The sequence below is a fragment of the Cervus canadensis genome, chromosome 20 (assembly GCF_019320065.1).
Source record: "Cervus canadensis isolate Bull #8, Minnesota chromosome 20, ASM1932006v1, whole genome shotgun sequence".
Taxonomy (NCBI): Eukaryota; Metazoa; Chordata; class Mammalia; order Artiodactyla; family Cervidae; genus Cervus; species Cervus canadensis.
In genome coordinates, this window is record NC_057405.1 from 3,013,995 (window position 1) to 3,037,851 (window position 23,857).

Below are 23,857 nucleotides of genomic sequence, written 5' to 3' on the forward strand. Positions count from 1 at the left end.
GACCAGGGATCAAACCCGTGTCCCCTGCATTGGAAGGCAGATTCTTAATCACTGGAACACCAGGGAAGTCAATGCTTAATTGTCAGCACAGGCACTCCACTGTCCAGCAGAGCTCCAGGAATTTTTCACCTTGCATGACTGAAACGCCGCACCCTTTGACCACCTCTCTTCAGGCACTGAACCTTCTAGCTTGGCTCAGTTTCCATTTAACCAAGTACCAGGAGCTTATTGGTTTCACGTTAACAAACAAAATATTTCAAATGTTAACTAGTAAAAAGACTTAACTTGGCTTTTCTGTCTTTTTTGGTCAGCCAGAAGTTTCACCAGTGTCTCTTCTCTCTCTATGTTGGTCTTACACTTTGCAGCAAAACAGCATAGGGAGCACTTGATGCAGAAGACCTTAGAGAACACCGTAACTGCACTTTTCCTAATCGGTTTTATTGGCTTCTTCTCATTTGCTTCCCGTTTCATGTTCCATGATACCTCTAATTCCTACATGTTTATTTATTAATTTTTAGACCACACATTTTAAAAGTCACTAATGGCTCTTCATGATCACATCCTTTATAAAGCTTCTTGAGTATTTTAAGCATCCCATGACCATTCATGCAATCCAGTCCTGCTAGCAACTCAAAACAAGTAGCACCAGGACTTTCCTCGTGGTCCAGAGGTATGACTCTGTGCTTCCACCACAGGGGACGCAGGTTCGATCCCTAGCCAGGGAACTAAGATCCCACAGGCTTCACGCTGTGGCCAAAAATAAATAAACAAGTGACATCAAAATGACTGAGAAGTTTGAGAGGTGAATCCTTAGTAAAGGTGATTATTAATGTGATGCGTGCATGGCCAAGTTGTACACATTACTTGAGAGAAGACCTTGAAGAGATGTCCTCTCTTGAAGGACCTAGTACTGCATCGGGTCCAAGTTCTAAATGTTGTATCAACAAGGGTAGGGGAGCCATAAAAGTGGTCTCCATTTTCCCGAACCACAACCTCAGTGGGGAAACGCTCTCACAGCACAAGCCGGGCTGTGGCCTCACAGTGCTGTGTAGCCCCCCAGACCTAGGGGATCGGGCAGCAAAGACGCCTTTCCTCTGAGAGGCTCACTGTCCTCACATCCAGGAGCGGTTATGGTGAGCAAGGCAGCTCATCTCACTGCCAAGAGGGAGGGAAGTCAAAGGGAGCCTCAAGTAACTTAGTACCAGGACATTCCAGGCTTTAAAATAGCTGCCTTTACCTCATGGGTCATTTGAAGAAATCTATACAGAACTTGAAAACAAGCTGTACTGGAACCTTACCCAACAGAAGCAAGGTCCTGCCAGACATTTCTGCTCATTCCCTTTGTTTTTGTTTTCCAGAGTTTCTTCCTCGGTTTAACATTTTTCCTGCCTACTCACTCACTCCCTGGATGGTTTAATTCTCCTCTGGGTATAAGCCAATATCATAGTAGATACATGGATATGCAGTTTCCTCAGCTCCTCCTCTTTCCTTCCAGCCACGGCCAGGCTCCAGTATGGCGGCATCCACCGCCTCTGAAACACGTCCATCCACTGGCCCCTCACCTTCTCACTGTCCCTATCCGTTGAATGACTTTACCATCCACCTGGCCATTCCCACTAGACACCTCAGTCATCCCGCCTCCTTTGCTCATTTCTCTTCCCCCCAAAAGGATGCCTTTCAAACAGGCATCGAGTCTGGCCACTTCTGTCTGCAGAATGTTTTTAGAGTCCAGGGACTTTGCAGGAAGTTTTTAGCTTGTCTCAGCCCAAAGTGTCTCTGTTTCCATTTATCCTCCACATCATCATCAATTATTCTTCCAGAACAAAACTCTGATTTTATTTCTCTCCTGTTTAGTAACATCTGATAGTCACCCACTGTCTCCCCAACAGTGTAGGACTTCTCGGGAGGTCCAGTGAGTGAGACTCCACGCTCTCAGTATGGGGGGCCGGGTTTCATCCCTGGTCAGGGAACTAGATCCCACAGGCCATAACTAAGACCCAGTGCAGCCAAATCATAAATAAAATAGATAAATGTTTAAAAAAAAAGTGTGTACAACTCTGCTATGTCCCTTCACCCTCAATCAAAACTCATCTTTCTGCCAACCCGTTCTCTTGGTTCACTTATTGTTGTTGTTGTTGTCCAGTTGTTCACTCGTGTCCGACTCTTTGAGACCCCACGGGCTGCAGCACGCCAGGCTTCCCTGTCCATCACCAACTCCCGGAACTTGCTCAAACTCATGTCCACTGAGTCAGTGATGCCATCCAACCATCTCATCCTCTGTCGCCCTTTTCTCCTTCTGCTTTCAAATTTTCCCGGCATCAGGGTCTTTTCCAATGAGTTGACTCTTCACATCAGGTGGCCAAAGGATTGGAGCTTTGACTTCCTCACCAGTCCTTCCAATGAATATTCAGGATTGATTTCTTTTAGTATTGACTGGTTTGATCTCCTTGCTGTCCAAGGGACTCTCAAGAGTCTTCTCCAGCACCACAGTTTGAAAGCATCAATTCTCTGGTTACTCAGCCTTACAGCCAGCTTTCCCAACATCTTAGCCCAGAAGTGGTTACTCAATGTGCTATCTAATTTTTCATTCTATTTCTTTTTCTTGGTTCTCAACATATTTTTTTTCTTCTCATTTAGGTCATGCTTTGCAAATCTATGCTGAGGGTTTTATTTTATTATAATCATAAGAATATCAACCTTATCCAAGTCTGCTGTCTTGCCAGAAAGGGTTCTAAATCTGAAGTCCAGAATACTATCCAGTCTAAGTGTTAGTCGCTTAGTCGTGCCCGACTCTGCGACCCCTTGGACTGCAGCCCACCAGGCTCCTCTGCCCATGAGATTTTCCACGCAAGGATACTGGAGTGGGTTGCCATTTCCTTCTCCAAGTCTAGTCTTAGTCTTGTACAATTTGGCAAGCGTTTCAGTCATTGACAATGTTGCTTTCCCAGGGTAAAGGAAATACTTGATCTACTCTTCCCAACAAAGCACTCATTTGTCATGAATTTCCTGTTCTAAAAGATATGGAATCAGGTGTCATGGAGGCTCATTTCCTGAGCAGAGAGAGAAGTATCCTTGGGCTTTAAAATCAATCCTTTAATGAGAACGCTTTCTACCCACCCATCCCTAAAACAAAGGTCAAAATTAACACCTTCATACTAAATTCTGGGTATTGTATTATTTTTGCAGATATAGCACCTAGTAAAGGAAGGGAAGTACTCTACATTTTTAAAGATTATTTCTGGGAAAAAGAATTACAGGCTCCTTAGTGGCAGCACATAGACAGTTGTATGAACATTATGAGTACAAATGATAGTGATAGTGAGAACTGCTGAGCTGACCTCATTCAAGAAGGCATATGTCCAACTCCATCAGCTTCCAGAAGCCATTCTTCCTGCCTCTCAGTTCCCACAGGCAAGGGACTGAGAAGTCTGGGAAGGAGAATCACATTGACACACACAGTATCTGTAGGTATTTATCATAGCTGAGTGGTTGATTGCTACCATTACTCCATTAGCTTACTAGATTCAAGAAGAAAAACAACCAACAAACATTTATTGACAAGGAAAGGTTGTATCACCACCGCACCATGTCAGAAACACAGTGGGAAGGCAAAAGAAGTCTAAAGACTGGAGGGGAAGATATATATTCAACAAATTATCACAATTTATTAAGTAAATTAAGAACACAGTAAGAAATACAGGCTGCCAACAATAGAAACCCAACACATGAATGCATGCTTGTACATACACACAAAACAAAGCTTGAAATGAATCTGCTTTTCTCTGCCTCAAATGACAGCTTTGTTAATTCACAGGTCATATAAATAGCAGCTTCTATATAGAATTTCTACGTATCCCTTTTCTGCTGTTGTTTTTAGCTGCCTGATAAAAGCAAGCAAACATGAGTGCTACTGATGTCAACAGGCAGGGCTGATGCAGTAAATTTATTCAAAATGAGTAACTGTTACGGGTTCTGGTGTCAATTGACAAGCTATAGATGAATTTAAGAATTTGGATAAGCAATAGAGCACAGTGGCTGAAAGTAGGCCCCTGGAGCCAGACTGGCTTCTGTTCTATACTTATCTATACATATCTAAAAGATCCACTTACTAGCAGTGAAATCTCATACAATGCATCTGTAAAGTGAAGGTAAACAATCCCATTAACAACCTCATCGGTTGTTATGAGAATTAAATGAGTTAATACTTGTAAAGCACTTAGCTCCTGTTACAGAGGAAGTGCTCTACAAATGTCACCTATTGTTTTTACTCAAACAAAGCCAGTTTTTTAGCCAGCTGAACACAGTAATACTGATCTCATGGACTCAAAGGAGATTATTGCAGAAGTGTATCTCGGTAGGTTTACTAAGCATAGACAAGAGGGTCCAGGAACTTAATTCCACATTTGTTGTCTCTAGGGCTGAGCTTTGGTTACATGAGAATGACAATATTTTCTGATCTAGAATGTGACATTACTCTAGTATTTTAACATACCCTAGTATAACATGTGTAGTAGTTAAAGCAGCAGTAGATAGTCTTCAAGTATATTAGCTTTCTTTAGACTAGAAGTGTACTTTCAAAAAAAATACATTTTGGGGACTTCCCTGGTGGTCCAGTGGTTGAGACTTCCCCGTCCAATGAAGGGGGTGCAGGTTCAATCCCTGGTTGGGGAGCTAACATCCCACATAAAACAGAAGCAATACTGTAGCAATTCAATGAAGACTTTAAAAATGATTCATACCAAAAAAATTTTTTTTAATATACTTGTCTTATTATGTGAATATATTCTGTCTGATTTAACCTAGTTGTGACAAATTAAGGAAAGAGGTGACAGGGTCTGAAATGCTGATGGAAGCTTTTACTATGTGGAACACCTTAGATTATAAATCTCTACCGTGCTATTAATAGTTATATCATCAACAACAGTTTTTCAGACTTTGTGCTTCACTCTGGAGCATCTTGAATTTCTTCATTGGGTAATCTAAAACCGAGTTATAATGTGGACACCAACTAGACACCTCATGTTACTTGAGTTCAGCCTCAAAATTGTAAACGAAAACAGAAAATATGCTCTCTCTCAACGCTGTTACTATTAAAAAAAAGTCAAATCAACAAAGTAGTATGAGTATATATAACCAAATATCTTTTAATTAACTTTGTTTTGCGCTTAAAAAAGAAAACCACAAAACCTCATTTTAAATTCTTAATTCTAATTCTACTCTACTCAAATAGACTATAAAGGGAATACATACCTAGTGCTTATTGCATTCCAGGCGCTGTTCCAGTCGTTAGTAAGTTCTGATTCTAATGAGAAATAAGCCATATACAGTAGTTTCAGCTTTTCTATTACTCAGGAACCTCAAGGAGGAGAAAGTGGGGGCGAACCGAAGAGTGAAGTTCGTAGTCTATAGACCGGGGTTCTTTGCAAACCGTTTATATCGGCACCCAGTTTTATGAACTAAAAACCTTGTATAAATTTGTATTACTATTCTAGAAACAGAGTGGCTTATTCCTGTTTTAGAGAGAGCTGGTTTTTCAGGCGGACTGTGTTGCACTTGACCCCCTGGCTGGTTCAGCGATGAAGAATCCACCTGCAAAGCAGCAGGCGGCGGGGCTGAGGCGGGGGGCGGGGGGAGGGTTGCGTTTCAACCCCTGGGTCGGCCAGACCCCCTGCAGAAGGAAATGGCAACCTACTCCAGCATTCCTGCCTGGGAAATCTCATGGACAGAGGAGCCTGGCGGGCTACAGTCGACAGGGTGGCAAAGAATCGGACACGACTTATCGACTATAAACAACAAATGTTCACTTGGCCTGCTCTGATACCTATTAGCCGTTCCCATTCTGCTTCTGTGGGACAGAAGCAACGACGGGCAAGGAATGATGCCCTTAGAGCAAAGATCCCCCGTCAGGCCAGCCACGAGGACCGAGGGTCGCCGGAACCGGGTTTTTCCCCGCGACCCCCCGCCGACCGGGGGCGGAGCACCTGCGGGCTGCAGAAGGGGCGGAGCACGTTGCGGGCGAGGCTCTGGAGGCGGGGCCGGGGGACTCGGGGGCCGGCCTCCCGGGAGCGGTAGCGACGACCTCCGCGGACGCCGGGCGGGTACGCAGGCTCGGTGGGCCGCCGGGAGGGAGCTAGCCAGCGGTCCAGGGAGGGAACTGCTGACCGGTCACCGGCTGTGGGCACGATGCGACCCGGAGAGGAGCGGCCGGTGGAAGGGGGCGCCTGCGCCAGCGTCTCCGATCTGGAGCTGCTGAAGCTGCGCGCTGCGGAGTGCATCGACGCGGCGGCCGAGCGCCTGGGGGCCCTGAGCCGCGCCATCTGGAGCGAGCCCGAGCTGGCCTACGAAGAGCATCAGGCCCACGGCGTGCTGACGCGCTTCTTCCAGAGCGAGACCCCGGCCGGGTCGTGGGCGGTGCAGCCGCACTACCAGCTGGCCACGGCCTTCCGCGCCGAGTGGGGGTCGTCGGGGGGCTGGGCGGCGCCGCGCCCGCTGCACCTGGGCTTTCTCTGCGAGTACGACGCGCTGCCCGGCATCGGGCACGCCTGCGGCCACAACCTGATCGCCGAGGTCGGGGCGGCGGCCGCCCTGGGCGTGAAGGGAGCCCTGGAGAGCCTCGCCGGGCTGCCTCTGCCGGTGAAGGTGAGGTGGGACCCGGGAGTGGGCTGCCTTTGCCCGCCCAGTCCGGACCTACGGGAGAAGGGCGGCAGCCGGCGCTTCCCGTGCGCATCAGTCCCTTCCCACCCCGGGGCAGGTGTCGGAGACCGCGCTCCATGTCCTGGCCTTTGCTAGAGTGGGCAGAACCCCTGGATCAAAATCAGTAGTTCATGAGTTGCCGACCTAGCGACATTTTACAGATTTTTGCTTTTTCTCTCCTGTGTAGTTGTAAACAATTGAGTCGACGTTCTCCCTTAGGAAAGAACCTTAGAACCAAGCCTGGTTTTCGTGATGGCTTATTTTTGGTAACGGGCAATCGCAATTGGCTGACAAGGTTGTGCAATCTCTAGAAGGAAGTAGTTATTGTAGGGAAACCTGCAGACCCTCTTTGTTAGACTCCAAAAAATTTTTTTGTTTGTGGCAGTTCTAGAAGCTGTTGTGATTCGAATCATTGGAGTTTGGATAGGAAATGTTCACCCGTTAGAACTACAAAACCTCTGGAAGTATACAGAAAATGGGAGGAGAGTGACCATTAAGAACATAGATGAGTTGATCCTTAAGTTTTATGGTTTATTTCGCGATTTAAAGAAATTAACTCGAAATTAAACAGGGAAATGTTGTTTATGTTAGCCATAAGGCAAGTTTAATCTTGTGTTACTCTGTTTTTCCAGATGGTATATTCTTCATTTTGTGAGCTAAGATGCAGTCAACACCATTCCGGTTAAGGGGAAGACTAGTGTTATATTTCATATTCTTTAGCCCATTTTTTCCCCAGCGTCAGTAACCTTTCTGTTTTATTCTAACAGTTCCATCTTTTGTGGCTTTTTCTGTTTAGCTGCCTTCTCTTTTCTGCCTCTGACTGGGCCTTTGTTTTTCATCTGGCTAGGATTTTGTTTTGTTTGGGGGAGGAGGTGTCCTTTGCTTTTGCGTGAAACCCTGGAGAGGTTTTAACTTTAAACCAGGTTTATGAAAGGTTCAGAGAAGTCAGCAAGATTTAACCTGAAAAGTCATCAGATTTCTTGAGTCAAAGGTTAAGAGTAAAAAGCAGCTTAATATAAGAGTTTGAATGCCTGGAAATATACACACTTCTGATTTTGAACCGTAATACTCAGAATTAGAAGGTTATCTATCTTACCTGAAAACGGAGTTTATGTTGATTCTCTTTGCAAGCCAAGACTTTTTCCAGCTTTTTTCATTGTGTTCTTACACATGACCTTGAAAGTGTATTAGTTGTTTATAGATAATTTTTCTTTACTTTTAAAAATTGTTTGAAGAAGTTAAAGTTTAAATATCGAAGTAAAATGTTTATTCTGTAAAGTTCTCTTTTGTTTAATTAGGTGTTTGGTGACCAATAAATCTGCCTGGTTGAGCTGGTGGAATCGAATTAGTAAGTTTGTGTAACAGTTGGCCGTCTCTAACCGTGGTATTAAGATTTATTTAATACTTTTCATAAAGGATTAATGTGTTAAGACCTTTTAAAGAGGTAGTTTAGTAAAGAAACAAAGTTCAGGCCTGAAGGTCAAAATATCTCATCCCAGCTCTGCCTGAAGACTTGCTCTGTGACCTGGGGCAAGACACTTCACTCCCTGCCTCCAAACCACCTTTCTTAAAATGATGACAGGGTCTCTTACCTACCTCACAGGGTTGTTGTGAGGATAACTAGTGAGTAACTAGAAAGTTCCTTACCAGTAAAGTGATTATGAATCATTATATACATATACATTAAATAAAAGCTTTAAGAAATCAGTCCTAAATAATTTTGAGGGACTTAGTATGTAGTACTTATCTTTTTTCATCTTTGACATTAGTTATATAAAATTGCATTAGAAGATTGGGAAAAATTTCCTGTAGAGGTTTTAGTACATACTTTGCAATAAATTGGTATAATAATGTCAACTGCAAGTTTGTGATTAATTTAGCACCATAGATTTACGCCCACTGCATTATTTAAGAGTCAGAGAACAAAATCTCTCTTCATAGTTTGATATAGATTGTGAATATATATGCAAGGAAATCTGACTGACATTTCCTACTAGGAATTTTTGTCCCTCTGACACAGGTATTTCTTTCTAGGTGATTGTCCTGGGAACCCCTGCAGAAGAAGATGGTGGTGGCAAAATTGATTTAATTGAAGCCGGGGCTTTCAAAAATCTTGATGTTGTTTTTATGGCCCATCCATCTCAAGAGAATGCCGCTTATCTACCTGACGTTGCTGAACATGAGTGAGTAATCAAGTTGAAAGAGACTTCTTATTATTCACTTATTTTTGTACCAGGGTGCATCATTGAAGTGGTTTAAATTTTTACATCAGACGTTTCAACCGTAATAGTTAATGGTCAGTTAGTAGCCTGGTTCCAAGGAGCCACTGCTCAGGTGCTTCAGGAAAACCCTCCATTCTCTGCAGTAGCTAGAGAGGAATAGAGGGACCAGGCTGTCCCTGCTAGTGATAGTTCAGTTATCCCGCCTCTCTCTGCATCCCTTGTTTTCAGAGGGTGAGTATTTTAACTGTCCTGGTGTCTTTGGCCTTATCACCAGGAATTGGTGTTGTGACAGGAGGAGGAATCTTCCATCGTTGGTTTCAGGGAAGATGTATAGCAGTACACCTCTGGAAAACCTTAGAGATTGGAAATCTCTGCCAATGTCTCTGGCTAGAAGGGGCCAGTGGCTGCAGGCAGGCGTCCCAGTCCATTAGCCTTCTAGGATTTAGGGTTAGGTAGGTTTACTGGCCTTGATCCTGAAGTCAGCCCTTTTGGCCTCAGGCCTTTTCTTAGTATCTGGCTTCTTAGATTTTCATTGGCCATCTTTTAAGGTGGAAAAAAGAATGAGAACAAAAATTAAATTTAAAAAAATTACTCATCTATTTATGCTAAAAATCTGTAACAATAAATAAAGCACTGTGTCCCCATTACTCACCTTCCCCACATCCAGTCCTTTTCTGGAGATATATATTCTTCCAGAACATTTAGGGTGTATTTATAGCCATAAAATAGGTACTTGTATAAAGTAAATTTTAAAGGAGGATTCCCCCCAAAAATATTCTTCTAAATATATTGTTGATCTTGCTCTTGCTTTTTAAATTAAACAGTATGTCTTGAATACCATTCCATATCACTTTTTGAATGTTTTTAAGCCTAAAATACTAATACTAATACAAAACAAGCATTAACATTTCTTTTCCTGTAGTTTATTGTGCTTTAATTGTACATAGATTTGAATCCTAGAAAAAATAGTGCTAGAATCCTTTTCATAAAGGACATCCTTTTCCATTTTATAATGTTTATCACCAGTTTTGTTAAAATTCCAGTTTCTGGGTGAGGGTGATAAGATATATATTGAAGAAATAAAGAGTATCCTAAAATTTTTTAAATGTATTTTACTTGAATGCTTTTACTTGTTTTTGTTTTGCTAATTGAATGTTTGGAATCAGTAAAGAAATGTCATGAGCCTCCTGAATCTACTCATTAAAAAAATATCTAAGTGACTTTTTATTAATTTACACGTGGGTATTATTATTCAGTCTTAAAAAGTATTATCTAAGCAAATCATCTTTGTAAATAACGATTTAATATTCAGTCCTTTCTCTAAACCTTCAGTTCAGTTCAGTTCAGTCGCTCAGTCCTGTCAAACTCTTTGCGACCCCGTGGACTGCAGCACACCAGGCCTTCCTGTCCATCACCAACTCCCGGAGTTTACTCAAACTTATGTCCATTGAGTTAATGATGCCATCCAGCCATCTCATCCTCTGTCGTCCCCTTCTCCTCCCGCCTTCAGTCTTTCCCAGCATCAGGGTCTTTTCAAATGAGTCAGTTCTTCGCATCAGGTGGCCAAAATATTGGAGTTTCAGCTTCAGCATCAGTCCTTCTAATGAATATTCAGGACTGATTTCCTTTAGGATGAACTGGTTGGATATCCTTGCAGTCCAAGGGACTCTTCAAGAGTCTTCTCCAACACCACAGTTCAAAAGCATCACTTCTTTGGTGCCCAGCTTTCTTTATAGTCCAACTCTCACATCCACACATGACTACTGGAAAAACCACAGCTTTGACTAGACGGACGTTTGTTGGCAAAGTAATGTCTCTGCTTTATAATATGCTGTCTAGTTTGGTCATAATTTTTCTTCTAAGGAGTAAGCATCTTTTAATTTCATGGCTGCAATCACCATCTGCAGTGATTTTGGAGCCCAAGAAAATGAAGTCTGTCACTGTTGCTACTGTTTCCCCATCTATTTGCCATGAAGTGATGGGACTGGATGCCATGATCCTGTTTTCTGAATGCTGAGCTTTAAACCAACTTTTTCACTCTCCTCTTTCACTTTCATCAAGAGGCTCATTAGTTCTTCCTCACTTTCTGCCAGAAGGGTGGTGTCATCTGCATATCTGAGGTTATTGATATTTCTCCCAGCAACCTTGATTCCAGCTTGTGCTTCATCCAGCCCAGCGTTTCTCATAATGTACTCTGCATATAAGTTAAATAAGCAGGGTGATAATATACAGCCTTGACGTACTCTTTTTCCTATTTGGAACCAGTCTGTTGTTCCATGTCCAGTTCTAACTATTGCTTCCTGTCCTGCATACAGGTTTCTCAAAAGGCAGGTCAGGTGGTCTGGTATTCCCATCTCTTTAAGAATTTTCCAGAGTTTTTTGTGATCCATACAGTCAAAGGCTTTGGCATAGTCAATAAAGCAGAAGTAGATATTTTTCTGAAACTCTCTTGCTTTTTCGATGATCCAGTGGATGTTGGCAATTTGATCTCTGGTTCCTCTGCCTTTTCTTTTCTTTTTTTTTATTTGTAGTATTGTTTGCCTCATTCTTAATGTTGGTTTTTTTTTTCCCACTTATTTTTATTCTTTGGAGGCTAATTACTTTACAATATTGTAGTGGTTTTTGCCATACATTGACATGAATCAGCCATGGATTTACATGTATTCCCCATCCCGATCCCCCCTCCCCTCTGCCTTTTCTAAAACCAGCTTGAACATATGGAAGTTCTCGGTTCACGTACTGTTGAAGCCTGGCTTGGAGAATTTTGAGCATTACTTTACTAGCGTGTGAGATGAGTACAATTGTGCAGTTGTCTGAGCATTCTTTGGCATTGCCTTTCTTTGGGATTGGAATGAAAACTGACCTTTTCCAGTCCTGTGGCCACTGCTGAGTTTTCCAAATTTGCTGGCATATTGAGTGCAGCACTTTGACAGCATCATCCTTTAGGATTTGGAATAGCTCAACTGGAATTCTATCATCTCCACTAGTTTTGTTCGTAGTGATGCTTCCTAAGGCCCACTTGACTTCGCATTCTAGGATATCTGGCTCTAGGTTGGTGATCACACCATTGTGATTATCTGGGTCGTGAAGGTCTTTTTTGTATAGTTCTTCTGTGTAGGCTTGCCACCTCTTCTTAATATCTTCTGCTTCTGTTAGGTCCATACCATTTCTGTCCTTTCTTGTGCCCAGCTTTGCATGATATCTTCCCCTGGTATCTCTAATTTTCTTGAAGAGATCTCTAGTCTTTCCCATTCTGTTGTTTTCCTCTATTTCTTTGTATTGATCACTGAAAAAGGCTTTCTTATCTCTCGTTGCTGTTCTTTGGAACTCTGCATTCAGATGGGAATATCTTTCCTTTTCTCCTTTGCCTTTTGCTTCTCTTCTATTCACAGCTATTTGTAAGGCCTCCTCAGACAACTGTTTTGCCTTTTTGCATTTCTTTTCCTTGGGGATGGTCTTGATCCCTGCCTCCTATACAGTGTCACAAGCCTCCGTCCATAGTTCTTCAGGCATTCTGTGTATCAGATCCAATCCCTTGAAATTTGTTTTTTATTGTATCTGAGTAGTTAGACTAGGGCGAGAACTATTTGAAAATGGGAAAACAATGTATAAAATGTTAAGGCATTAGTGATGTGGGTATTCTGGAACATTAATAAAGTATTGGTCAGGAACAGCTGACTTAAAGCAAGAGTATTTTATAAAACTGTGAGTTTAATTGGATTTTTAGAGGTTTTCTTAACCCATTTCAAATATTACATCCTGGGAAGTCTCTGGCAGTCCACTGGTTAGAACTGTGCACTCTCTGCTGAGGGCACAGAATTTGATCCCTACTCAGAGAGCTAAAAATCCACAAGCTGGGTGGCTCTGCCAAAAAATAAATAAATAAACACACACACACACACACACACACACGCACACACACAAACAAATGTGACCTCCTTTGTGTCTCTCCTTGACCTTTCCCCGCCCATGAGACAGAATTATCTGAGTTTCTGCAGACCTTTGATACAGAACTGTCACCATACAGCGTAGAAGACAGGAACCATCTCTTTTGTAATACCAGCACTTAATACAGTATTGGGTTGTTTATTTAAATTTAATGGTGTACAGGTTTAATTTGAAGAGGAGGTTGAGCAAAATTCTTTTTTGGACTGCCTTCTTTGTGTTAGTTCCTGGATTACATATAAACTAGAACTAGGATATGTAAATTGCTACATTATTGCTACAAATAATTTGCAAATAAAAATTCTGGCCGTGTGAATTAATTTTGAATAATAATTGGATTTTCTTTGTTTAGTGATACAGAAAAAGTCATTCCTGATGATGTTCTGTCTCCTAGTGTGACTGTGAAGTACTACGGTAAGGCGTCTCACGCCGCCGCTTATCCCTGGGAAGGGCTGAATGCATTGGATGCTGCCGTCCTCGCTTACAACAATCTGTCCGTGTTAAGACAGCAGCTGAAGCCCGCCTGGAGAGTTCATGGTACAAATGTCAGATACTTTGGGTAATAGCTGGCGTTTAATATAGTCGAGTGCAATACAATTCTTTAATAGACTCTTTGATGAAAAAAAAAATTGGGTTTAAAATAAATACATAAATTTTTTAAAATGTAAAAAAAACGTTTGGGAACATTTTACGTACTCTATGAATACTCAAAAAAAATTTTAACATTTTCAGAAATTCCTGGGGCAGGATAGTAGATGTTTGTTTACATGTGGCTAAGATTATTTGTACATAAATAGAATGGTCATTTTGAGTATTAAAACTGATGTTTTTATGTAAGGATCTCTGTTCTTTCTGTTGGTATTTGAAAGTTAGAACTTGATTTCCCAGTTACCCTGTTTCTTGATAACAAAATTTCATTGTTTTCTCATTTTAAAAAAAGTGATGGTTACTGGTTTTATATACTCAAGTGCTGTTAACCCTAAGTAAAAGTATTATGCATAATTAAAAATTATGTGTAGCACCGTAATGTAAGTACAGTAATAAAGTACTGTCTTGAAGTTGCAGGTTTATTTTTTAGTTTATTTCCTCATGCTTTGGGAAATTATTATACTTCACATCTGTTCTTTACCCGCTTTTGCTGTACTCTGAAATTAGTAACTGCACTTTTACCAATTTTCTACTTTAGTTTCTTTAAAAGGACCAAACATGAATATGTAAAAATACTTTTTAAAAAAATCAGGTCATAAAATATTAGGCTTTACTTATTTATTTTAGTTATTATTTTGAATGGATACATCTTCCTTCCCAGTGTAGTTCCAAATAAATGCATTTGTTTTGACAGTTGAGAGTATATTTTGTGATCTTTGATTTGTATTGGTTTCTTACTGACATAAAAATAGCTTCAAATATTTTCCCAGAGCCAAATGCCATTTAAAATGGGATTCCTAAGATATGAGGGTAATTATAGAACCTCATACCGTTGGGGTTTTTCCTTATGTCAAAAGTTTAACAAAATATACAACTGTAAGAAAGCCCCCTGAAATAAAAGTCTCTTCCGGAAGGCTAACAATACTCATAAAAATTTCTGACAGTTTCTTTTTAGTCAAGAATCATAATTTATTAACATCATGTAAATTCCTCAGGCTAAAGTACATACAGACAGTTATTTTATTTTTCCTGTTAGCCAGAAAATGTCACACTATGCATAGAAACTTGTTGTGTAACATCAGAATCTTTGATTGGTATATATGTGAAGGTACTAAGTTTAAACTATTTTTCTGTATATATGTTTTGGCTGAAAAACTTTATGGCTGTATTTAAACTAAAGGAATGGTCTCCAAGCTCCAAGTTCAATTCCAGTAATTTGGTTCTTTTTATAGGTATAATAAAAAATGGTGGTGTAAAACCCAATATCATTCCCTCTTATTCTGAGTTAATCTATTACTTCCGTGCACCCTCAATGAAAGAGCTTCCAGTTTTGACCAAAAAGGCAGAAGATTGCTTCAGAGCTGCAGCTTTGGCCACTGGGTGCACAGTAAGAACGTTTAAGAGTTAATCTAAGTTATGACCAGAAGCACATATGTGGGCTGGGACTGTTTATATTAAGTTGCATTAGAACCTAATTTTGCCTTTCTTTCGTTTGGCAGTGTCTTGAGTATGCAAAAATCAGTTGATTTGAAAGTCTTTCATTCCTATTTATTTTACGCGGTGTTCGCATAGGGAAGACCACAGTGGCCTTATCACACAGGACTCAGAAGAACTGGTATTGCTAAGCTAGAATCCCTGCCTTTCTGCAAGCTATCTTTTTTCTTATTGGCAGTTATGCTTTTAGAATTGCTCTATATAGCCTCTCTGAAGGCAACTTGACGGCAAAATCAGCCAAACCTGTCTTTTGTTTCTACTCCTCCCGTCACGGTTACTGCTTTTGACATCATAATTTCCACCCTTTTCTTTTGTGTGTCCCTTAACTCCTTACTATAGTTACAGATGATTCTGCTACTTTTGTCTTTTAACCTCCCTACTCGCTTTAAAGTGGTTGATCTTCTACTTTTACCATGTATCTACCCTTGACAATGAGATTTTTCCTTTTGTAATTTTCATATTTTTAGTCATGGCCTTTTTTTTTTTTTTTTGGCTTAAACAGTCCTTTAGACATTTCTTAGAAAGTCGGGGCTCTGTGATACTGAACTCTTAGCTTCTGCTTGTCTGTAAAACTTGTGATCTCTGCTTCAAATCTGAATGAAAGCTTTGTCAGGAAGAGTATTCTTGGTTGTAGGTTTTCCCTTCCATCGCTTTAAGTATATCGTGCTGCTCCCTCTGGCCTGCTGAGTTTCTGCTGGAAAGTCAGCTGATAGCCTTGTGGGAATTTCCTTGTAGGTAACGTGTTGCTTTTCTCTTTTGCTCCTTATATTCTGTCTTCATCTTTCATTTTTGCTGTTTAATGACAGCATGGTCCTTTTTGGGTTGAATCTGTTTGGTATTCTCTCTCTGTGTTTCCTGGACTAGACGTCTGTTTACTTTCCCAGATTAGGGAAGTTTTTAGCTGGTATGTCTTCAAGTGTGATCTCTGCTGCTTTCTCTCTCTCTTCTCCTTTTGGGATCCCTATAATACAAATGTTAATACTCTTGTTGTCCCAAAGGGCTCTTAAACTGTCTTCATTTTTTTAAATTCGTTTTCCTTTTTTCTTCTCGGCTTGAGTGATTATCACTACTTTGCTCATCTATTACTTGGTATCATTTAATCTCCTGTTGATTTCTTCTAGTGTATTTCTTCTTCCAGTTACTGTATTCTTTAGCTCTGTGTAGTTATTTTTTATATTTTCCAACTCTTTGTTTAAAACTTCTCATTCGATTCATCCATTCTTCTCGTGAGTTCTTTGAACATCTTTATGATTATTACTTTAAATATCTTATCAGCTAGATTGCTTATCTCCTCTTATATTTAAATAGTCTTTTAATAATTTTTATGTTTTGGCTGACTTATAGTATCTGTTGGGCTTCCCTGGTAGCTCAGCTCATAAAGAATCCACCTGCAATGCGGGAGACCTGGGTTCAGTCCCTGGGTTGGGAAGATCCCCTGGAGAAGGGAACAGCTACCCACTCTAGTATTCTGGCCTGGAGAATTCCTTGGAGTCGCAGAGAGTCAGACACAGCTGTAAGAGTTAGTATGTTTAGATTTTCATTGTTTCTAACTTAGATGTTGCTAAGAGTAGAATAATTATTATCTCTGCCATTTTATAATTGGTTTTTGCTAATGTTATTGGAACTATCTTTAGTTTGTGGGAATATGGCCCGTTTTTTATTTAATCAAATCTAAATCTGTAAATCCTCTTAGCTGGGCACATGTAAACTGCTTCTGCATCTTAATGCACTGAAATTAATAAATGAGGACCATAGTCAACCCCGCCACACTCTGGATCTTCTGTCTTTCTCTTAAAGTGCGTTATACCTTTCAGACGAGGTGGTGGTGTCAGGGTCAGTCTGTATACTGAAAATCAGTGAATCTTGATTTGTCTTTTAGGGGCTCTAGCCTAGAGCAGTGCTTCTTACGTGGCGTTGCGACCGCCTGCATCAGCAGTACTTGGGGTACCAGTTAAAGTGGAGATTCCTGGCCGCCCCCGCTCCTGGTTTAGGGGACTGAACATGAGACTTACTGGTTGGTAGAGCTCGGCGACCTTGTGTGCTTTGGCGCATGGATAGCATAAAGGAGTTAGGGTCCTGGGAACTCTTGTTAGAGAAAAATGTGTTTTTTTTAAAGTAAAGGTTTGAGGGTTTATATCCTGAAGGGTAGGTGCCTCCTTTTAAAACTAATTTCTGCTAGAGAACCAGTGCTGGTTTGAAAATTAGATCGTGAGTTCAAGTTTCTTAATTTTAAATTTGTGTTATAATTTTTATTAGGTGGAAATTGACGGTGGAGCACATGATTATTACAATGTTCTTCCCAATAAGAGTCTGTGGAAAGCTTATGTGGAAAACGGAAAAAAGCTAGGAATAGACTTCATTTCAGAAGATGCCATGTTCAGTGGCCCTTCAGGTAATTAAGTTCTTTCAAACATGCCATGCTGTTTGAGGAAGGGAAGTACTATCCAAGGTTAAATGGTTTTGCCTAACAGCTTTGGAGGTTGGGAGAAGTATTGCTTATGCTTTTTAATGACACTTTTTTACAAACTTAATGGTTAGGAGAAAGACATTAAAGAACTCCTCAGTGAATGTAGAATGTCATGGGAACAGATTTGCTTTTAGAAACAGCCAACCTACTCTTGGCTTTATATTCTAAGTGTTTCCAGTGTTTAAATTTGCTTAGTTCTAATTTTTAAGTAAGCTACTTCTCAGTTATCAGTAAGCAGGTTACTGAGGACTTGGTTACATGGGGACATTTTCAGTTTCTGAGAAATAACAAACAACTGTTAGAATTTAAACACTCGTAAGTATATCAGGTTATTTTAGATTTTTTCTCCTTTTAAGAGGATTATTGCTAATATGTTTCCATGTTAGAAATGTATCTCCTAAAATACAGTAGATGTTGATGAGTAGACTGGGAGACTTGGAGGTAAAAACAGGGTGTGGATGTCATTCAGCGAGATAAGAGTTCAAGGGAAAGAGCAGGCTGAAATAGGGTGGGTTGGTATAAATTATTCATTTGTTAAATTTGAGGTTTTCACAGGACTTTTAAGGAAAGCTGTCCAGTAACCTATTCCAAAAGTTGTCTAGGTCGAGAGTTAGGGGTTGTCAATACATGAGAGGTGATTGAAGACACAGAGGAAGGAGTAACCCAGAGATGAAGCCCTCGGGGTCGCCAGTGCTCAGGAGACAGGCGACAGAAGTGACTGGCGAGGGAGTCGTGGAGGAAGCCAGACGGTCGGGAGAGAGTGGGCCCAGAAGGGCAGAGAATTCCTGGAAGGGAAGGGCTTGTAAATCAGGTCAGGTGTATATAAGGTGTATTAGCTGTATTAAGATACACGTGCTCCGTTGGACTAGCAATTAAAAATTCATGATTTGTCTTACCTTTCCAAGGATCTACCGATTTTGGAAATGTTTCTTTTGTGGTTCCCGGGATTCATCCGTATTTTTACATTGGATCTGACGCCTTGAATCATACAGAACAGTACACTGAAGCTGCAGGTGAGAGCTGATGTTCTGAGATGTGTTCCTTGTGTAGTAGTAGCTGCCTTTCTACATGCTTAGCCCATTATCACTTCTTTACCGAACAGCCCAGGAAATACTATATTGTGCTGGTCAGTTGGAGAGGCAATTTAGATATTGAGCGCTAACCTGAAAATGAATGAATTGGTTTTTGTTTTTTTTTGAATTAGTTTTAATACATATGAAATTACCCTTATTTAACTTCTCTCCTGCTTAGGATCACAGGAAGCTCAGTTCTACACTTTGAGAACAGCCAAAGCTCTGGCAATGACTGCACTGGATGTTATTTTTAAACCAGAGTTGCTGGAAAGAATCAGAGAGGACTTCAAATTGAAACTTCAAGAAGAAGAGTTTTAAATGCAGTAGGATAAAAGGAGGGTTTAGGAGCTACTTACAGATCATTCAGAAGAAGTGATGATTTTTCTCCTGTAATCTTCTTTAATGAGCGAGGAGGGCATGGCTTGTTTTTCAGTCTTAAAGGAGTCAAATTCCTCTTACCTGAAAAGTGAGGACACGATGTGGAAAAAACATATTACCTCACCTCATATCTAGAGTGAAAATTTCACAAATCTGTGGCTGATGAAATTGTGACCTTTCAGAGCTGGCATTTCATAAACAACCTGGATGACACATGGTTTATCAGTGATAATATTTTATAAAGCCATATGTTGTGTGAGTGTATTTTAAAAGATCCAAGAGATTTCAGGCCTTATATTCATAATGGGCACATGAAAGATATTTTTGGTATTGGTAACACTGTTCTATAAAGTTGTTTAAAAATTCCCGTTCTAAATTTATGGAAGATTCATTTGGAATATCTGTATCTGTTTTGGTCTAGAGACTCTCTTCATTGATAATAAAAGTAGGCTTTTAATCAGAAATGCTGTGGGAAATAACTAGAAACTCAGGTGCAAAGAATGAGCTTAAGTTACCGTTTGAAAGAAAATGCAAATGTTCTTTTTTGTATATAACTTACTCTGAGGAGTGGCATTGAAGTGCTATTTCTCATTCCGTATTATTGTAATAGGGAAAATGGTAGCTGGATAGGATTAGGCTCTTCCTGTAAGGTTTTGGCTTGGTGGCCCCATGTGTCCTAGAGGAATATGGTGAGAGGAGTGATGTCTGCTTATCTTGAATGTTAATGTCATGGAACTGGTCCCCTCTACCTAGCAGCCCTGTTCAGGCTTCTCCTCAGAAGCTAGCCTGTCCAGCCTGAGTAAACTCGGTAGTTTATTAAATTTAGGGGACAGAATTCTAAGCCTCCTTAAGCCCCATGCTAGTATAAACTAAGAAGTATTATATTAGTTTTTCCTGGTGTGACTTTCTTTATCATGATAAAAGAATGTGAAAAGTATCCAGTAAAACAAATATATTAAGCTGTGAATATAGTAAAGGTCCAGGAGTCTTTATTTTAAAGGGAGTCCTCAAATTTGAGCCATAAGCATTCCAAAAATGGAAGGGGGAAAGAGAGCAAAGTGAGCATTTGGTCTCAGCTGTAAGCGAGTCAGCTTGTGTGCTCCGAGACTTCCGCTTCTCATTTGGAAAGTTAGATTTGATCCCGTATCCTTATAGTCTTTTAAACCTCTATTTCCTCTTCTATCTGAAGTTATTTAAAGTTAAAAGAAAGAGAGGGGAGCTTGAGAGGAGAGTTAGTATTTAAGAATTGCTTTCCTTGTGTATCTGCCGTCTGCAGACTGGCCTGATTTGGCAAGCAGCCTGATTGTTTATGGCTAGCGTGCTGAAAATGAGCTGTTCTTTTTTAAAGGGCGCAGGAAGAAAGAGCATCAGACAGCAAATTGTGTGACCTGCAACACCTAAGATATTTACTGTCCGCCCCTTTGTGAGATAAAGTTTGCCTGTCCATCCTGTATAACATAAAAACTGGCTCTCTTTGACTTATATCATATAATCAGATCTTATCCTGGAAGAAAACTTCAGGCCTCTGAATTGAAAACAGTGAGAAAGGGACTTAGCAGTGCCCATGACGCGTCAGTGGTCTGTCCTCACTGGGGGTTCTGGCTCTTTTGAAGTTTGCTTTCCTTTAGTATCCAGCCTTCAGGCTGTCCCCTGTGCAAGCCACTCTTCTTACTCTGTATCAGCTTTTAGAACTCGATCCTCCATGACATTCTCTGTCTCATTTTTTAAAATTAAAGTAGATCCCTGGGTCCGGAAGACCCCCTGGAGAAGGGAATGGCTACCCACTCCAGTATTCTTGCCTGGAGAATTCCATTTCCCCCAGATCTCACCCTGACATTTTATGTTAAGTTATTTAGTATAATTCAGACTTTATTCTTTATAATTCAGACTTTTAAAATCCCCTCTTCGTTTTTATTTACTAGTGAGTTAACTGAGCCATATTACATTAAAGCGTGTAAATAAATACATAAATAAATGCTGAGTCAAAATCTCCTGTCCAGAGGAACAACTGTAGCTAATCTTCACTATGCAATTAGAATTGGGGAGACTACTTCCTTTGTGAAGGTATTAGTTGCTCAGTCGTGACAGACTCTTTGCGGCACATGGACTATAGCCCACCAGGCTCCTCTGTCCATGGGATTTCCCAGGCAAGAATACTGGAGTGGGTTGCATTCCCTTCTCCAGAGGATCTTCCCAACCCAGGGATCAAACCCAGGTCTCCTGCATTGCAGGCGGATTCTTTACAGTTTCAGTGGGGAAACCCACTTCTTTGTAATGGTAGTTTTTCCTTTTGGAACTAGGGTCTTTCTTTATCCTCATACTTCAATGGTATGTTTGTAATGTGCTAAATTTTCATAAATGTTTATACTTAGCTTAAATTATCATTGTGTTGATTGGGCCTCACATTTTAGATTAAATCTCCAAAGATTATTTGGAGGATAAATGGAGAACCACTCAATTACAGGAGAACAGTGTCACTTCTAGATAAAAAGGGTTATATATATATGTATATACATATACTCTATATATGTAAATGAGTATTTTTAGGAGGTTGACACATGAATAAGACTTTTTCAAAATGGAATTTTGTGCCTTGATTTGAGAAAAGGGGCGACTGGCTTTTTCTCCCAGAATCCGTTTGAATCAGGACACTTGACTGTCTCTTAGATTCGGTGATTGCATGTTACTCCTCTGCCTGATTATGTGTTCTTTGAAGCCGCTGTCTTTTCTGTATGCTTAATTTCCTTTAAGTGCATTAAAACCTGACTCATTTGAAAGAAAAAACAGGCCAAGCTAAGTTAGTATAAAGTTTAAAATAATTTGACTTTTAAAATAGTGAATTAACTTCTAACCTAAACTAGAGACATAAGTGGACCTGCTTGAGTATCTTGGTTTTTATGGAAAAAGGGTTTATTACATGGTTTTTTGTTTCTTTTTGAACTTTCACTGTTCACAGGCTGAACTGAAAGCCTTTTCCTCAAATACCAACTTTTGGCTATTTTTCTTAAATTAATAGACCTAAATTATATAGTCCAGATTAATGGGTTAAATTTAATAACAGATTGAACATGTTTTTTCTTTTGTGGCTTAATTTTAAAAGCAGGCCTGACTGAATATGGGACCTGGATAAAACGATTATGTGGTACTACTCACTACTAAGTTGCTATATACTATATAATGATTAAGTGTTGCTAATATTTAGCTAGCCTCTTAAAATTCTTAGATTCTATTAGTTTTAAAAACTACTCATATTTTATGAATTATTCAGGAATTTTCCCCTTTTAATTGCTTCTTCCTGTAACACTCATGAGGGCTGGGACATTTAGGTTAAATTAGAACATTCTCATGTGTTCATGAATACTTGTATAAACTGGAAGTGTTTTGGTTTCCCACAATCCTCCAGAGGACTGTTTATTTATTAGTAAGTTGTAGTGATCTTTTCAACAGTTGAGTTCGGTGAACATTTGTCAAGGAGAGCCTACTTCTAAGCACTGGGGGTAAGGTAAAGAGTAAGATATAGTTCATGCTCCCAAAAACTTGTGGTTGGTGGTAACTTCTCATAAGATTTGCTTCATTTAAGCAACACTGGGTTTGAGGAACACCTGAAGGCTGCTGTTTTGGAAATTTTTGAGGAAGTGTTTCTGAAATATTTTAAAATACCTGAGTCATCTCAGTCTGTTTGAATAGAAGAAATTGATATGAAAAGTCTTCTTAAAGAATGATTGTCTAATTTTATAATATGTTCTTTTTAGAAAACCTTTCAGATAGTTGTATTTTATATATTTCTTACTTTTTATCTGAAGCATCTCTGGTCTTCTGGAAAATGTTCTACGTAGTACTAGCCTTCAAAAGATCAAAGTAAATTTTCATTGTAAAATAAGTCAATTGTCTTGCTGCTAGCTAGCAACTCTTTATAAGTGTGTAAGGTATGAAAAACTGCTTCTTTATTTTTGTTTATACTTCAGCAAGCCTTTTGCAAACAAATTATATAGTTAAGGATGGTGCATTTGATATGTATGAAGTTAATATTTTCAAGTAAAATCAGTCTCTACTACCATCAGATCATAGTCATTTTTAAAATATTTTAATGCATACATATATTAAAGTATGTATGAAAAAATCTATAATGTTAATAAATGTATTTATCAAATAACAGTTGTGGTTTTTTCAACCTATATAGGGAGTTTTGAAAATATATGAATATAAAGCACAATTACCCAAATATACTGTGACATAATCTTTTTTAAAAATTTATTTTTTGGAGAGGATAATTTCTTTACAATGTTGTGTTGGTTTCTGCTGTATATATTATAGTCTCTATTCAGTATTACAGATGTTGATTTGCTTTGCTTTTATACTATTATGTCATGTTATTTATATGAGAATTTAAAAAGAACAATTATTTTTGTTTAAAAATGAGTGTTTTACTAGTCTCAGATGCTGAGAAATGCCAGGACAAGTGTTATATGATGAGATGTAGGTACATAATTACAGTATTGAATTTTCTTAAAAAAATTTTTTCAACTTCAGTACAAAGTCATACCATGTAATAGCTTAAATGCAACAGAGCAGATTTTTAGATTCTTATCAATGTATAGAGAATAAGTGCCTCATATGAAAAAAATTACAAGTGTCCATGTTTTTTTTGGTTTGAACTGGCTTTCAAAATAGAGTCCAAATCTGTTCTTTTTTTCCCAATGATTAAAATGTAAAATGAGCTTTGATTAGTATAGTGGATCACAGCATCCAGTCGCTTTAAAAAAATAAACCTCAGAAATACAAAACAGAAAAAAATATCAAATCAAGGTCTTCAATAGACAAAATTGTTGTTTAGCTCAAACACCTAAGTAGACATTGCCCCACGGAATAAACAATGAATTGCCCTTGAGAGAGTTTGAACTTTTATCTATTAGTTGTGTTGCTAATGCCTGACACCT

General features: G+C 39.6%; 1 protein-coding gene across 2 annotated transcripts; it reads left to right on the plus strand.

Moving 5' to 3' along the window:
• Window positions 1-5,679: 5,679 nt before the first annotated feature.
• Window positions 5,680-23,070, plus strand: PM20D2 (peptidase M20 domain containing 2). 2 transcript variants are annotated; one of them, XM_043438973.1, is made up of 7 exons: window positions 5,680-6,639; window positions 8,728-8,876; window positions 13,213-13,397; window positions 14,741-14,895; window positions 17,259-17,394; window positions 18,375-18,482; window positions 18,721-23,070. In XM_043438973.1, the coding sequence occupies exons 1-7, from the start codon at window positions 6,184-6,186 to the stop codon at window positions 18,858-18,860; spliced, it is 1,329 nt and encodes a 442-aa protein (XP_043294908.1). In that variant the 5' UTR covers window positions 5,680-6,183; the 3' UTR covers window positions 18,861-23,070. The 2 variants fall into 2 exon arrangements, with proteins under 2 accessions (XP_043294908.1, XP_043294909.1); XM_043438974.1 differs by having other exon boundaries at window positions 5,685-6,639; window positions 13,255-13,397.
• Window positions 23,071-23,857: the final 787 nt, after the last annotated feature.

Excerpts from the sequence above, each read along its gene's own strand:
- PM20D2 (XM_043438973.1), top strand. The coding sequence starts at position 6,184 with ATGCGACCCGGAGAGGAGCGGCCGGTGGAAGGGGGCGCCTGCGCCAGC. Across the intron at positions 13,398-14,740 it reads GCCCGCCTGGAGAGTTCATG|GTATAATAAAAAATGGTGGT; the intron begins GTACAAATGTCA and ends TTCTTTTTATAG. Across the intron at positions 17,395-18,374 it reads CATGTTCAGTGGCCCTTCAG|GATCTACCGATTTTGGAAAT; the intron begins GTAATTAAGTTC and ends TACCTTTCCAAG.